Here is a 15,549-nt window from a genome sequence, read left to right as displayed (position 1 = left end):
GGTCTTTTGCCTGGGAGCAGATGTCTGAAGGGCATAATGGGTGCTGAAAAAGCATGCTATGAGGGTTTTATTATTTAAAATGTCAAAAGATAAAGAAAGCACTCAGTAACTCTTGCTCTCTTGTTGAAGTAGCAGACAGAAACCTGACAGTTATAAATGGCCATTCCCAGCCTCTTGAGCCAGCTGGGGAACCAACCAGGGAATACTGGTGGGATTCCTCAGCACAAAACAGAGAGGGCTCTACTGTAATATTAAGTGATCACTGAAGTTGGGGGATGCAGACGCAGTGGTTCAAATTGGCTCTCAAGTTCCCAAAATGTCACCACATAGAAAAGCCCTAAATCTTGGCTTAGAAGTCACAAAACATCCAGTGCCTTGCCAAGCGAGATCTCAGCTCCTCTCATTTCCTGCATACAATAGCATTATTCAGCCACTGAAGTTTCCACTTAGCTTGCATTTATGCCAAGTACTTTTAATTGGAAAGGAAAAGGATGTTAAGCTCTCCCATTTGTTTCTTTCCAATTCATAGGGGACACAGCAGCGGCTGGTAAAAGTTAGAGGTTAAGGGTTGTTGTCTCCTCTTCTATCCTCCTCCTGCTGCCTCGCAAACAGAGCTTACCTACATTACAAGGGTAGGAAAATTTATGTTGTCATTTGTACAATACTAGAAAGGCAAGTCATTGTAAACTTACTAGCAAACAAGCATCAGGGAAGTCTGAGTGGTATCCAAACCCTTCAAGATATCCATTATAACTGATGTTCAGAGTCACCTTGACCAACACAGGTCTCATTTAAGAAGGGATATGCTGGTATTCACCCAATACACGTACAAGAGTTCAGACAGCATGCAACTCAACTCACCGCAACAGATACAGAGCAGCAGCTTTGACTGAAGCAAAATGCTGCACAGCAAGGAGTGAAATGACTGGAAAAACAGATGCTTAATCACTACGTATTTTTGGCAACGTTATTCCTATGATATCTGATAGATGAGGGAAAAATAGCTGCTGAATGCTGCTTAGTCTACAGTACATGAACCACAGCCACATCTATGGACTATCAGGGTGGCACTTACTACAGCCCTACTGGAAGTTGTTTTTCTTTTGATCAATCCATAGAGGAATCTTAAGTAATGTCTCCATAGGGGTTTTGTTCTTACTACACGCAATCTGGTGAACTACATTGTCTGAGACAAAGGCATGAAGTGAACTGGTGGTTTTGGCTTGGTAGTGTTTTTAAGCAGTGTCTTCACCCCACCTCTTCGGCCTTGGGACAAGAGACTTATTAGCTAATTACTACGCAAGTGAACTGAAATGTAAATTAAACGCTACACCCTAACATAGCTTAACAGGCCCAGGAGCAAGAATTTAGTTAACTTTAATGGACTGTAATTCTATCCAAAAATATAGTTTATTAACAAGCACATACAATAAATTGCACCACTAACTTTAAATAAAACACCTACCAAGCTCACCTTCACGCTGCGTGACATTTGGTTAATACAGAGCAAAAAAGCAATACACATATGCTTTCATCAGACACAGAACGAACTCAGTTGCAATCCAAGTTCAAGTTGTAATCCAAAGAAGGGCACATAAAAGCAAAAGCAATGAAGACTTCACATGAACCTTGTCATTTCTATCCACCAGACCTTTGGTCTCTTACAAAATAGGCCCGTAATACAAAAAGTAATAAAAACTCTGGATTCAATTTACTCAGCCTCTTCCATCACAAGTTAACTATAACATTTTGCAACAACGTGAGTCGTATTAAGAGGGAGGTAAGAGGCAAAGACAGTTAACATCTCAGAATTGCACAAGTTCAGCTGCAGATAGAGAGGCTGCCTAGCAGCAGGCTTGGACTTCAGTGTCGTTGTCCCACGTTCTGCAAGAAATACAAAGATGGCAAAACTCCACCTTCTCTCTCATCAGTTGAAACTTGATTCACCCTCCGCCGACACCAAGGCAAAAGTTCTTCCGTTATCAGTGGTACTCTGATGGGGCCACAGCAGCCTTCAAAACAAAAAGTCATCCTCTCTAGTGAAAGGTTTGTGACTCTCCAGTCTTCACCTTGGCTGTGATGTCAGTAAAACCTGACACCACATGGGTGTTACAGCAGTCTCGTCCTCCCTCCGTGCCAGAAAAAGGGATTCAGCAGAATTCGATATATAAAGATTGAAGCCAACTTGGCAATAAACAGCTCCTCTCTGTTCAGTGTAAGATCTTAACCTCACGGCAACGAAGTAAATAGAAGGTTTGTAATGAACTTCCGTAAGAGCCCAAGAGAAGCATCAGGCCAAAACAGAAAAATACACACGGTCTTGATATTAGACCTTGTTCCTCGCACAGGAAAGGCCGTTTGTATTTCTGATCCTCCGGGGGAGTAACGCGAAGGTTCCCAAGAAGAGTGCTCCAAATGTAACAATGTCCATGACAACACTGCTCAAGTAGTATTTTTGAACAAAGCCAGAGATTCCTCTGTTTCCTTTGTGGCAGAACTAAAAGCTCTGTCTACAAGCAGCAGGGTCCCAATTTTATTAACATGGTGCCTGTTATCACAACATAAACAAAAATTATGCCTGTGCTCCCTAATCGCATTAGGAGTTTCTTTACTCAGAAAATTTTATAGCAGTATCAATGGGTTAAAAACTTGTTTCATCTCATTTCTCTCCTGCTTCTTTCTCTCTATAATGCCTAGAAAAAACCCCAGAAACTTCTGCTCCCACTCCAAGTAAAGAGTTAAGATCTACTTTTATGACAAAAAAAATCCTTTAAAAATGGTAATTTTCTTCAACTGCTGGAACAAGGATTTTTTGCAGTACAAGGAAAAATTTATCAAAATGCGAACTAACCTGATGAACAAGAGAAAGCAATCAAAAACTACCTATAAAGTCATTAAAGAGAAGTCCGAGTATTGTGACACACTGAAAAACAAGTGATGCACGGTTAAATCAGCACGAAGCTCCCTCTCCCCTCTGCAACTTGCACGGCTGGCCCTCATGTTAGCTGGTTATGAAATACTCTTACACTAGAACAACTTTAGAAAAATTTGGGCAAGTGAGAATGGAGTTATTTTAATCTAGAACAATATCACCCAAAGATAACGATGAATACAAACACTGTTCATATAAAAAAAAAAATCAGAGAAACTTGTATTCAAGTTGCATTTTCAGTCTATATATTGGCTTTCCTCTTCTTTATTTTATAAAAATAGGGTACGACATTTCAGCTTCAATTGCATGTTTAAGTCATTTATTCATTGAACATTCCATTCTTGAAATATCATCTATTAAAATGCTAGTTAAGATTCATCCTTATAGACGAGACTAGAATTTCTTCTGAACTGCACTTGTAGACAATAATAAAGAGACTGATACAAACTCAATAAAAAATAATTGGATTATGGGAAGAATAAAGGAAACAAAAAATAAATAATAAAAAAAAATCAAGCTGTAGTCTTACTGACTCCTAATAAAACAAACACCAATGCCTTTTAGCCGATCAAAAGATTTAACTCCAAAATACTATTTACAGACTGAATTCAGAAATAAAATGTCTTTTAAAGTCTGTAAGTTACTATGAAAAGAGGACAAATAAACTTCCAACAAGAAGACAGAGGAAGCCACAGTAAAAATAATACTGAAAATTCCTGATCAGAATATTGTATCAAAAATTAGTATTTGTAACACTACCATAGTTCCCTTATCATCTGTTTTAAAAAATAGATCCTGTACTACATTTGCACTTTTCTGACATAGTACAGAATATATAATTGTACATGGGCAATTTACATCTCAGCTGTGTAGTACTGAAGGAAGAAAAAAAAGCTGCAGATTCGTTTTGCTGCTCCAGCGGCAAACCCCACTGGGTGGGAAGGCCTGTCGGGGTACCAACGCTGAGCCGAACCAGTGAAACGACAGAGTCAGAAATCCCATCGTACAGCGTCTGCTCGGGCATCGCTCTTTCCCCTACTGCAAAGCAGATTTAATAAATGGGATTTATTTTAGAAAGTTTCACAATTCTTAAACAGTAGATGATACTTGCATTCCTGAAGGATTAAGTTCTACATTTCTTAATGCTAATTCAACTCTCTAAAACCAACCCAATAAAACCAGCAAAGCTTTTACGGGTAACATGCACAACCTAAAAATTCCACCCTCAAAAACTGCCTTTTTGGTACTCTTTTAAGCTCTTAAGATACTCCATTTATTGAAGAGATGCCAGGAAGCCTGCAGCAGGAACAAATGCTTCTTTGGCAAAAGGAAAACATTTTAATGCCTCCTCCCTTCAAAGTATGCACACCTCACCACAACATATGCTAATATACTACCAAATAAGTCTCTTTATCTTGCCATTTTTATAACAAACTGTTTCATTCATATCTATTTCAGCTTGTAACTACCTAGTGCACAGAGTAGCACACTGCTAAATCAACAAGTAGTTTATATCTAAGAAATAGAAAGCAAAAAAAACCACCACATTATATTAAAAAAAATCCAAAACAACTCAAGAGTGGCTAATTTGGTGTGCCCTGTTTCAGTGTAAAATTAAAATTTTAAGTCAGGCAGGCATTTTGGCCCCTTTTTCCACCCTTCGTCCTTTACTTAAAATGAACAAGATCTAACAAAAAAAGGATTCCCACAAATATGATAGGGAGTGGACATCTGCACTACATCTGCCATTAATATACAACCACAAATGTTACAGCCCTTCTGTGAAGCTATCTACGGATGCATATGCACCTAGGCATGGAGACAGCCATACCTCCCCCCGGATTTCTAGCCTGCTCCGAGGCACACACTCCACTGACGCACTGTCACAAATCAGCCAAATGCTGAATGTAGAAAAAGGTGAAGACCAACTCTATGCAGATCTACAGACTACAACTGTAAAAAATATAATAAATATAGATATTTACTATCATATTACTAGTTCTTTTCTCCAAGTGAAACTGATACTTAAAGTTGTCTTTTTCCTGAAGAACCCAAAGAAGCAAAAGAGGAAGTGTTTTTAAAAATAAAAGACTAAAGCGATGAAAATAAAGAAAACACACCCTCAAACACGCTAGAGCAAGACCCCTCAGCGCAGGCATCAGTACCGGCCTTCCTTACTGGCAGAGGATCTTTAGTTTCCAGACATATGCTTGTTACTCCAATTAAATCAGTGTGGCTTCTAAAGAAAGATCCACTTTTAATATATGGATTTAAATGCCACAGTTAACTGTCAGAGACTTGGTATGCAACTGGGATAACTCTGCTGGCGAAAATATTACGAGGAGAGGGAGAAAATAAAGCTAAAACCTGTGGGAAAGTCACGGGGATCCAGAGGCTTCCGTAGGTTTAGATCTATACACCTGAATCCAGCTGTAGGGGTGAAGAGGAGGGGGCGCGGGGAGTAAGGGAAAACTCGTTTGTCATATCTCAACCTTCCCCCCCCCCCCCCCCCCGTTAGAGGAATGAAAACTGCCTCAAATGATGCAATGGGTCAACCTGAAGACAGCCACATTTGAAAAATACTGGAAATGCTGAAGTCAGAGCTTGTGAATTTGTTTGGTTTGCTGTCTTGGAGGAGAGAGAAGTTAATACTCTTAAAAGCTTGGTATTTACACTTCCGAAAAGTTTCTGCAGTTCATCCAGATTTGATAGAGCAGGATTTAAGTGCCTCTTCGTGTTCCCAGCTGGGCACTTCTGCTGCTTTGGCACACAAACAGTATTCCAGTACCAATGGGATACGAGGTCTAACGCAGCTTCACGCTGGCAGCACTCCTGAGTAGTCTTCAATGTTTATCAACTGAGTAGGTCAAAAGTCTGCAGACACTGGGTGGAGCAGCAGTATGCCACAAAACTAACAGTTGTCCTCCTAGAACAAAAAAAAAAGGTGGGGGGAACAGTTGTCAGTAAAGATTAAAGCTCCTGGCCCCATTCCACAGCAGACAGTATGCTGGTTTGTAAAACACGGGATTAGCCCATCTCAACATGTCAGAAAAAGAAGGTTCATTTGCTCTACGTGAGTGGCTGATACAGAGGCAGGGAAACACTGCAGGGTTCTCAAAAACCTTCCTGGCTTCTTACATATTCAGTTTAAAGCAGCAGCCTGTGGTTTTTCTTTCTGCGGAGGGTGTGGCCGGGTGTCATAGTCAGTAGGTTTAACAGCTAACAGGAAAATAGCTGGGTAATTCTCTGCTTCAGCTTTCCTCATGTGTTTCCTAAATTACTGCTTGCAGGCACGAAATAACCGAAGTGCAGTGACCTCCTTTGGTTTGGCCGAGTGAACAAACTGGGCCCAGACTTTCAGAAAGGACGATCGACAGGCAGTGCTGCCGCGTTGTGCCAGGTACTACGGCAGAGACAGCAACGCGAGAGCATGGTGCTCGCCTCACTGTGACCCTCCTCCTGCCCGCTTCCTGGCGCCGACCTAGACACCTGCTTTAAAAATGTTAAGACCTGTTTTTCACTAGCCCAGAAATCCCACTTTACCCAGTGCTCATGTCATCCGTGCTTTTTCAGATACAGAAATCCAGTTCAACACTTAGCTGTCCTCTCCTATAAGAGGATACAGAATGTGATATGGAAATCCAGACAGAAGTTACTGGCATGGGTGTGGCATGTGCTAATCAGTGCTGTTCAAACGTTCAGGGTCCCTACCCTGTGTGTCTGCATGGTCACTGTAAGCTCTTCAGAACAGAAACCCTGTCCTGCACATCTTTCTAAACCAGCTATCACACCTCCACAATTCCACACAATCTTACCATGTCAAGTGCAGGAGCTACACAGATAAGGATGACAGGCTACCCTCTTTAGAGCTCATTTTCTGTGGATTTGCATGAAATGTCAGCTACTTACGACTGTATTCGTTACGGCATTTTGCAGAACACAGTACCTTCTCATCTGAGGGAGGGAGCGATAGCCATTTTTTAAATAAGCTAAAACCATGCAGAAGTACATATTTTCAATGGGTATATTTTCAAATGTTAATATAGTGTTCTTCCAAAATAGCCGTATAGTATGCTTTTGTTGAGTTGTAATTTTACTAAATCCTAAAGGTGTCTACTTACATGTCTATCATCTTGTAACTTTAAGTCCTACAATGAGTGACACTTAGTAATTAATTAAAAAGTAGAGCTCCCTACTCTAGTCCAAACTCTTGCATTGTTGAATTATTTCAGATAATATATGGATTTAGTGACCAACAAGAAGTTTCCCATTGGTTTCTTAGAAAATGATACTGTTCTAACTGGAGCTCAATGCTTGAAAGAAATACTTTATAGCATGATTATAACATCTTGTGCCACCCTGAATATAATGATTCTAATGTGGAAGCAATTTATTTTAATCAACACGAAATCCATTGAATTTCAACATATGACTGAAGTGTAACAGAATGGCAAGTTACAGTATGCAATCTCTGCAATCAGATCTTTCTAAGAAAAATGACTTTTCCAAAATAGCATTTATGCAGTCTCCTGGCTGCTGTCCAGATTTGGCATACCTAAGTTGTTTTCATTTCATGAAGTTGAATTGCTTACAGATCAGATACCTCTTATGCCACAAACGCACAGCAAAATAACCTGTGATACAGCTGTGGACAACAGGTACCATCGACCTGAATCACCGATAAGTCTCTTCTTTTTTCTTAAAGATCTTCCTATTGAAAAGCAGTTTCTCATTTTTATGAAGATAACTATCAAGTCCATGGGTGTCAGCAGGACAAGAACTAAGTGGCATTCTTGTGCATTACCTATACCAACAAGTAATTTCAGAAACATTCCTTTTTAAAGCACCTTTCTTTTCTGCTCCCCACCTTTAAGCAGATGCTTTGAAACTAATGGGTTGACATGAATTCTCTACAAAGAACCTGAGCATCACATTTGCTTAACTCTAAGTGACTTTTCTTTAAACCTTCTTTATTAGGTTTCAAATGGTACTGTAGTTTTGTCTAAGTAGAACCAGTTGAAATTTCTCTGATTATACTTTTCCATTGCAGAAAGTGGATTTGTTAATATTATGGCTCATGATTGGTTACAGTATCAGCTCAGATGAGTAGTGGTTAGGGAAAGAATCACTGCAAAATGATCAGTGCTCAACTTAAAGGTATTATAAATCTTTACCTACATGAAGGCAATATTCCCTGAGTCTTATCCCAGTTTTGAGTCCCTTCTATGACTATACTGTCCAGCAAGCCAGGAAGTCTGTGTAGGCTTGTCTACTTGACTTGTGAATCCTGCAGATGCAGAACTGCTACAGCCACAAAAACTGAAATATTTTTTAAAAGATGTATTGCTATGAAATGTATGTTACAATGCAGAATGCCTCCACAGCGTATCTCAAGTTAATTAGCGTGGAAAGAAAAACAAGAGTATTTTAACACAGAACATTTTAATTAAGCTCTGGCTTTAGAGCTTTTTTCTGCCTTTAATCCTACAGCACTTATCTGGTGGTGGCATTCTCCTGAAGTTGGGGCTGAGGCCGTCAGGGGAAGTACTGGTGTTAGGTAGCATTTCCTTCCTAAGACACAGAAGTGCCATGCATGTGCTGCACTACCACAAACACGTCAATCCTATCCTAGCAAACCCTTCACTGTCCTGCAGCAGTCTGAAACAGGCAAGTGTGACCACCTTTGTTAAACAGTCTAATAGCAATACGCTGACTGTCTCGTAAATAAAAGTTTTGTGAACTTTTATATGCAATCATAGGACAGGGGCTTTAGATATGAAAGGCTGCTAAGTTAAAAAAATCCTTAAGAATATGCTTTGTTCCATAAGGTGTTTTTCTTCCTAAATGAAACCCCAGTGTAGTTTCCTGTATAATTACCCTTGATGCAATCCTGCCATTGGAGTTTCCCTCAAGGGAAAGAGCTTTGGGTAGACAATGGTAAACATAGGTTGGCTGCAGCGGTGGCAGTGTCCCAAGGGACAGTGCAGCAATTCCAAGAGGCTTTTGGGTAGTGAGATTGGAGTCAGAAAGTTCAAATCTAGAGAAGAAAAGAAACAAAAAAAGGCTTGTAATAAAACAATTGCATGATAAAGTCAAACACAACAAGCATGGTCCATGAACAATTCAGAAAATCATCTGTCACATTCTTAAGACTTTGTAAAAAGAACAACAAGGCAACACAAATTACCACAATTAGCGTGAAGCACATGGTGCTTTCCTTGCATGAGCTCAAAAAGTTAAAGCTAAATGTGTAAGTTCAGCATCTGTGGGCATAAGATTAACTAGGCCCAAATAACCAGGTGAAAATATTATAGCTCAAGCAAATAATAAAACACAGAAATATGTCATAAAGCATTTTTAGATACAAAGATGATCTAGATGGGTATTTAGTAATTAATAACAACAAAAAATTCTGAAAAGACATCAGTAGTATTTGACTAAAATATTTCAGCAATGAATCCAGCAGGACAAAAAGCCCAAATCCCACTATCAGCAAAAAGGGATCTGAAATACTTAGAATTACTTGAAATACAATCCAGCCCAGCATAATTCTCACAGGTCCAACCAGAGAGACCACTCTAAAAAGATCAATACATTCACAATCTCTTAAGTGTCCCCACAGTTTACAAGACGCCATCATATTCACCAAAACAGACTCCGGGGTCATTTCATAAGAAAGAGCAATCATTTTCTCTGGCTTGGCCCAAGCCACATGGTGTTTTATAAATTAAAACAAACGCACTAATCTCTACCTAGAAACTGAGAGACAGCCAAGACAGGTGAATGAGTTTAGGTGCTGAGTAATTAAGACAAGATGCAGTACCTGATAAATCAGTTTTGTGATATCACACTAGCTTCACCTTTCAAAAACTGTAAGGTTTAACCCCATACACAATGTACCACAACAGCCTCAACTGAGACGACAAGCATGACATTTGCGTCAGAAAGAAAAGGTCACATTCTGCAGCCAAGTAAAGACTGAGGAAAAGTGCTCCGGTCATTTCTGTCTACTTACCTAGCAGTATTTAACAGCACCCTTGAAACTGCAAATTTAGGCAATCGGCAATAGATGAAGTCTGCTACTCTAATCATGTGCTCCCTGCTTCCCCAACACAACATTATCTTACACCTGCCTGAATGACACATTACTCCTGCATCACTGAAATGTGGGTGTCACCAGTGGTAATGCACGCAGTCCAGTGGTAATGCACATAGTCTTTAATAAGGTCACTCAGAATATGAATATGTATGTGTATATGTATACATAAATATATAAAAAGACTACATAGTACAGTGCCTCAAACTAGAAGTAGGCAAGATAGTTAAAAAAAAAATGTTTCACCTTCTTTTTCAGGTTCTGTACCTTGGCTGCAACCAGATATCATCCTCACAGCCTCGTATAAACCATCCACAAACCATTTCTTAAACTGATTTTGCAATGCTATCTTACTGTTGCCAAATCAAACTTCACCAGTATCTCCAGGAGCCACATTCACACAGTCATATTCCAGAAATTATTGTCCAAGTCACAACTGGGTGAGCAGAATAGTTACCAATGATTTAAAAGATCTTGTGCCTGACGTTCTCAAACTCCTTTTCAGAGACTGGAATTTTGCAAATCAAAATGAAACAGCATCCGTCACTGTGTAATCTTGGTGCAGCTGATATCCTGATACTAAACAACTAAAAACCTCTCTCCCCTCCATATACAGAAATACAAAAAAATAAAAACACCCAACCACAAACTCTCTACGTCCGTAAATACATTCTCCACAAAGCAGTGCTGTTTCCTATGAACACTGGCTTGTACGTTTATCCCACCCCTCAGCATGCAGCTTCTTCCCTTCAGCGTATTTGCTGCAGAACTCCTCGTACGCTTCTCCTCGCAGAGTAGTAGTTCAGCAGTTACGATCTCCTCCAGTGGCCATGGCACGAGTGACCCCTTACCATAACCCTCTGATCTTCCCATTGTAACTCTCTACCCTTCTGCTTCCTACTTTCACCTCCAGAGCTGACACATTCCCAAGATGATATGAATAGGGGAGTCACAAAACATCTAAAACCAACAAAACCTGAATCTGCAGGGTATTGTCAGATATTGCTAACTCATGTGACTGCATGCTGCATGACCAGATGAGCCGAGGACCAATTCCCAGCCAAGAGTTTGAACTGGGGCAGAACTAAAGCAGCTCAGCTGTCACGTTGTACTGAAATGGCCAAAGGCTGCTAGCATTTCTTTTGCCTTATGTATAACAAGTCTGCCAGTTTAGGAGTGTGCTGCCTGGCAAGAAGTTGCATTGTTGGCTGATGCATCTAATCTTGCCTCAGGAACTGTATTTCTCATCTCCTATTTTTATTAAAGAGTTTCTCCTGCAAAAAGCGTCCTTCTTTATACAGTCCTTAAGAAAGAAACCATTTCTAAGCAACACTCGACCGCAGAAATAGTCTTTGGATCTCCAATATTGGACACTTTTGTTCTCATACAGCATTTCAAACATAATTTGATGAAACAAATCTTTTAAAATACTAATCCTTACCCAGCTCTTGGAAGAGCCATTTGAAATCTTCCTATCCCTGCCAGAAAAGCACTTCCACTCATTCCATAATCCAAAAAATGCAGAAATTTCATACCTTTTAAAAATCTGCAGTAGGTGTTGTAGAGGGTCCTCATGGCCAGTTCTTGCAAAGGCAGCACATGATCTGTTTCTGTCCCTATAGATTTCACCTCTGCTGGCAGGAACACAGTTAACTGGCCCGATGAAAAAGAGAGCAGTTTCACCTCTGAAACTTGAATTGGAGAACCACAACTAGAAGGACACAAGATATTTATAAAGTGGTTAGGAAAAAAAAAAATAATGAAAGTAAATTTATGGGGAAACGCAGATGACTAATCCAAAGTATGCCTGATACTGTTCCTCAGTGCAGCACCCTTCAAGGATTCCTTGCAGAGTGCAATACGTGTTGACACACATTTTCTATAGATCCTCACCTTCTGTGATGTGCTAGTCATGGGACATCTGGAGGCCTTTAGTTACCAAATAACATTCAAAAGCTGGAGAAATGAGAACACAATCCAAAGAAGGTAAACCAAGTGCACTACACATGTCCCTTACTTTGCACACACGCTATCTCCTTCAGCCTCTGAATGCCATATTTAACACAGGGGAGCAGTTTCACACCTAACAGTTGCCTTCCTATGTCTTGGATCAACCAGTTGAGAATGGTAATGGATTTCTCAGCTATAATATGCAAGGCAAATTACAACCACCAAAAAATATCATTTAAGTGCCACCGGGTGATTCTGTACTACACCTTTCCTCATCCACAGAGTTCCCTTGGAGGGTGCAGCAGAGTGGGTGAAAGAAAAATAAAAAGAACAGCCTAAGCTATAGCGGGAAGATACTCTCGTAAGTCTGCTAGCCCTGTCCTTCCCAAATCTTATAAGGAAAAGGATTATTTGGATCCAAGGAGAGAAACCTAGCTTGTAGTAAAAAATAACAACACTTTACATGATCCCTGTTGCAAGCTATCTTACCAGAGAGACATGCACAGGAAAATTCAACTAAGAGACTAGGGAAGTCAAGAGGGGAATGGGAATTGTTTACGACAACTTAAATTTGAAGCCAAGAGCAACTTGTTAGGGCGGGTCCTAACAAATGGAACAGAAACACAGATTTGTCAGCCTTCCCAGATATTGGACCTAAAACTGAGGTAACTATACTTGACCTTATCAGATGTGAAAGGAATCTCATAGTACTTCTCTGATAACAAAGAATCTCATCTCTTATGATTAAAGGAAAAGCAGCCCTGAGAAGCAAGCAAAAAAGAGCAGCACCAAACAGCAAGTCAATAAGCCTCTTGTTAAATATTTAGTATTTTCCCACAAACCATTAATGGTATTAAAATATAATTGGGAATTCAGAGATCCAATATTCCAACAATCCATTCCCCAGCAAGCCATACGTAATGACTTAGCTATCACAACAAATAAATCTATAATGTTTTATTTTCAGGCTGATTAACCCCTTACCAACCTAGCTCAAAGACACACCCATAAACTCACTGCAGTTTCTGCAGTTCAGAGCTGGGACATCTGGTCTACTTTATGTAAAGGGTGAGGCTGTTAATGCCTGACCACAACACTGAAAAACAAAGTGAACAAGCAAAACAGACCATCAAGAGGAATAATCCAAGAGATATACACTCTAACATCAGGATGGACTGGGGAATGAATCCGAACCTATGAGTAATACTGGGTGCAAGAACAAAGAATTAAAAAAAACCTCACAAATCCATGGAGGTTAAAAAGTGGAACAGAGGATGGTCTACCTAGCTGGAAAAAACGGAGCTGCAGAAGAGCCCTGGTGAATAAATAACTGGGAAAAAAAAGCTATGACCACCTATTGGCTGCCTTGAACAAGACTGACAGATACCTAGCTGGAGACTATGAAATCCTAGCTGCAAAAAATAGGATCAAAATTTATTTTGAGTGCTGAGATCATCACCTCTTACATAAAAGACTTTTTCAGTCAGTCTGACTGCAGGATTCCCAGACAGAGATTCATTACTTACACAATGCAATTTATATTCTATTTTCAGAAATCTAGCTTTATGTTAGCAACAGCAGCATGTCAGATTTTATTCTCCAGTGGATGACCAGACAGAGCACTAAAGCCTGGATCTTCAACTCTCGCCTGACCCATGAAAATCTTGTATTGGTTACTAATGCTTTCTTGGAAAGAACACAGAAATTCTTCAACACGACCATTATTACACCATTTTAACATCACTCAGCACATTATCGAATAAAACCTTTGTTTCTAATAATATATAAGTGCTCTTCCTATGTTGAAAATTTTCCTTAAAAATAATCTATGATGTTTCAAGATGATTTCACAACATAAAGACAAATATCTATTTGGTACACAAATACAATATTACTTACTTACTAAAAATAATTTCTTTTTATTCTTTATTAAGGGAAAAAAATCCATTTTTTGTCCATAGAAGCATTACAAGAATTAATTTCATTGCAAACTTGCAACTTTTCTGGTCTCTTCTATACTAGATTTATAATACTCATCATCAGAGATACTAGCAGTTAACCTCACCAGCAGTGCACATGTAATGACAGGAAAAAGAACAGTAATATCTTTACCAAAGGTCAGTGCAAAGATAAAATTACTTTGACTGAGTATGAAATAAGGACTTAAAATATTAAAAAGAAAATAAAGACATGGCTGTTGAAAATCACCTGAAATAGGCAGGACAGCTGGACCAAACTTGTTGGAACATTTCCTGCACTGTCACTAGTGCTTTTGGTCACAATCAATACAGTTCTGTTACCTTTAGGGTCAATTTAATGTCTGTCTTACAATTTACAATCAATTCTGAAAGAACAAAGGCTAGAAATTGTTTTGCCTGAAAAACAAAATTAGTAGAAGCTTGAAACTGCACACAGTTCAGCAGAATTATAATCCAACTGCAAGTATTTAAATATCACACAACCAGCTGACATTGGAATATTAGAAAAACCTTAAAATGCCAAGACTCAGCATCTTGCATACTGCAGTAGAGTGCAGGCTGTAGAGAGGGAATTTATATTTAATGCAAGATTTGCTGAGAGTGAGCATACCAGAAATTTATAATTAGATGGTAATGGGGACAGTCCTCTTCTGATCAGTTTTACACCAGTAAGGCTCCATTCATCAGTGGTGCTGATCCTAATTGAGGCTAGTGTCAGTGCAGAAAGAATTAAGCTAGTGTCCTAGACAGACCACTTCTTCTCACATCCTAACCACAAACATGAGACAGCCTAGGATATTTTTAAAATGCACATGTAAAAATATATCTGTCAGGCCATAATTCCTAAAAAAAGTTACTTATTTTAGTTAGTATGAACCAAGACCTATAAGAAGCTTATACTGGGATGTAAACTGAGTGAAGGAACTGTATGTGACATTCCCAGATATGGCCCATAACTTACAGAAACGTGAGAACTTATGAACTAGATACACGCTGCAACGCATTAAAAAAATATTTTGTTCTTTCTTCAGTTCTGGAAATTCTGTGAAGCCAACATTCGTGGCCAACCTTTAAATGCAGTTAGGATTCAGCTTTAGGCCTTACATTATCGTTACAAATTCCTTCAGAATAACTGCACTGTCTGTCATGGTTTAATACGAAAATATTGAAAGTCAGCAATTAACCCAGAAAATTTATTACAAAAATAAAACAGAACTGTGAGCTGCAGTAATCCCCTCAAAGTGACAGCAGTTCTGAATCAATCACACATACACACAAAATCAGTCGCATCATACAGGAAGATATTTATGAGAAATTTTACAAGGAACAGGTATGCAAGACGTCTGAATTAATTCATACCTACCCACTGCAACCAATGACTTTATTATACAGATAAGACGGGAGGCCTTTCAGATGAATATTGTTATCCACATAAACATATTGTAGCTCCCGAGAACGACCTAAATCTGGGTTTAGAAAACAAGAAAAGTCAGGAGAAGGGATGACATAGTGACAATTACAAGCAAAGCAATTCTTTTTAATTATAAATAAGCTAATCAGACTCAATGCAAGCAAACATAAATTCATACTTC

General features: G+C 39.2%; 1 protein-coding gene across 2 annotated transcripts in view; it reads right to left on the bottom strand.

Moving 5' to 3' along the window:
• Positions 1–1,391: 1,391 nt before the first annotated feature.
• LRRC28 (leucine rich repeat containing 28) overlaps positions 1,392–15,549 on the bottom strand; it is a 53,716-nt gene continuing 39,558 nt past the window's right edge. For both annotated transcript variants that reach the window (XM_075431448.1, XM_075431449.1), the window contains 4 exons: positions 15,321–15,423; positions 11,564–11,739; positions 8,810–8,969; positions 1,392–5,858 (listed from right to left, as the gene is read on the bottom strand). In XM_075431448.1, coding sequence (XP_075287563.1) covers positions 5,786–5,858; positions 8,810–8,969; positions 11,564–11,739; positions 15,321–15,423 — 512 coding nt within the window. In that variant the 3' untranslated portion in view covers positions 1,392–5,785. The remainder of the gene's footprint in view (positions 5,859–8,809; positions 8,970–11,563; positions 11,740–15,320; positions 15,424–15,549) is intronic.

The sequence above is a fragment of the Opisthocomus hoazin genome, chromosome 10 (assembly GCF_030867145.1).
Source record: "Opisthocomus hoazin isolate bOpiHoa1 chromosome 10, bOpiHoa1.hap1, whole genome shotgun sequence".
In the NCBI taxonomy this organism is placed as follows: domain Eukaryota; kingdom Metazoa; phylum Chordata; class Aves; order Opisthocomiformes; family Opisthocomidae; genus Opisthocomus; species Opisthocomus hoazin.
This window is presented reverse-complemented; position numbering and strand designations above follow the sequence as displayed.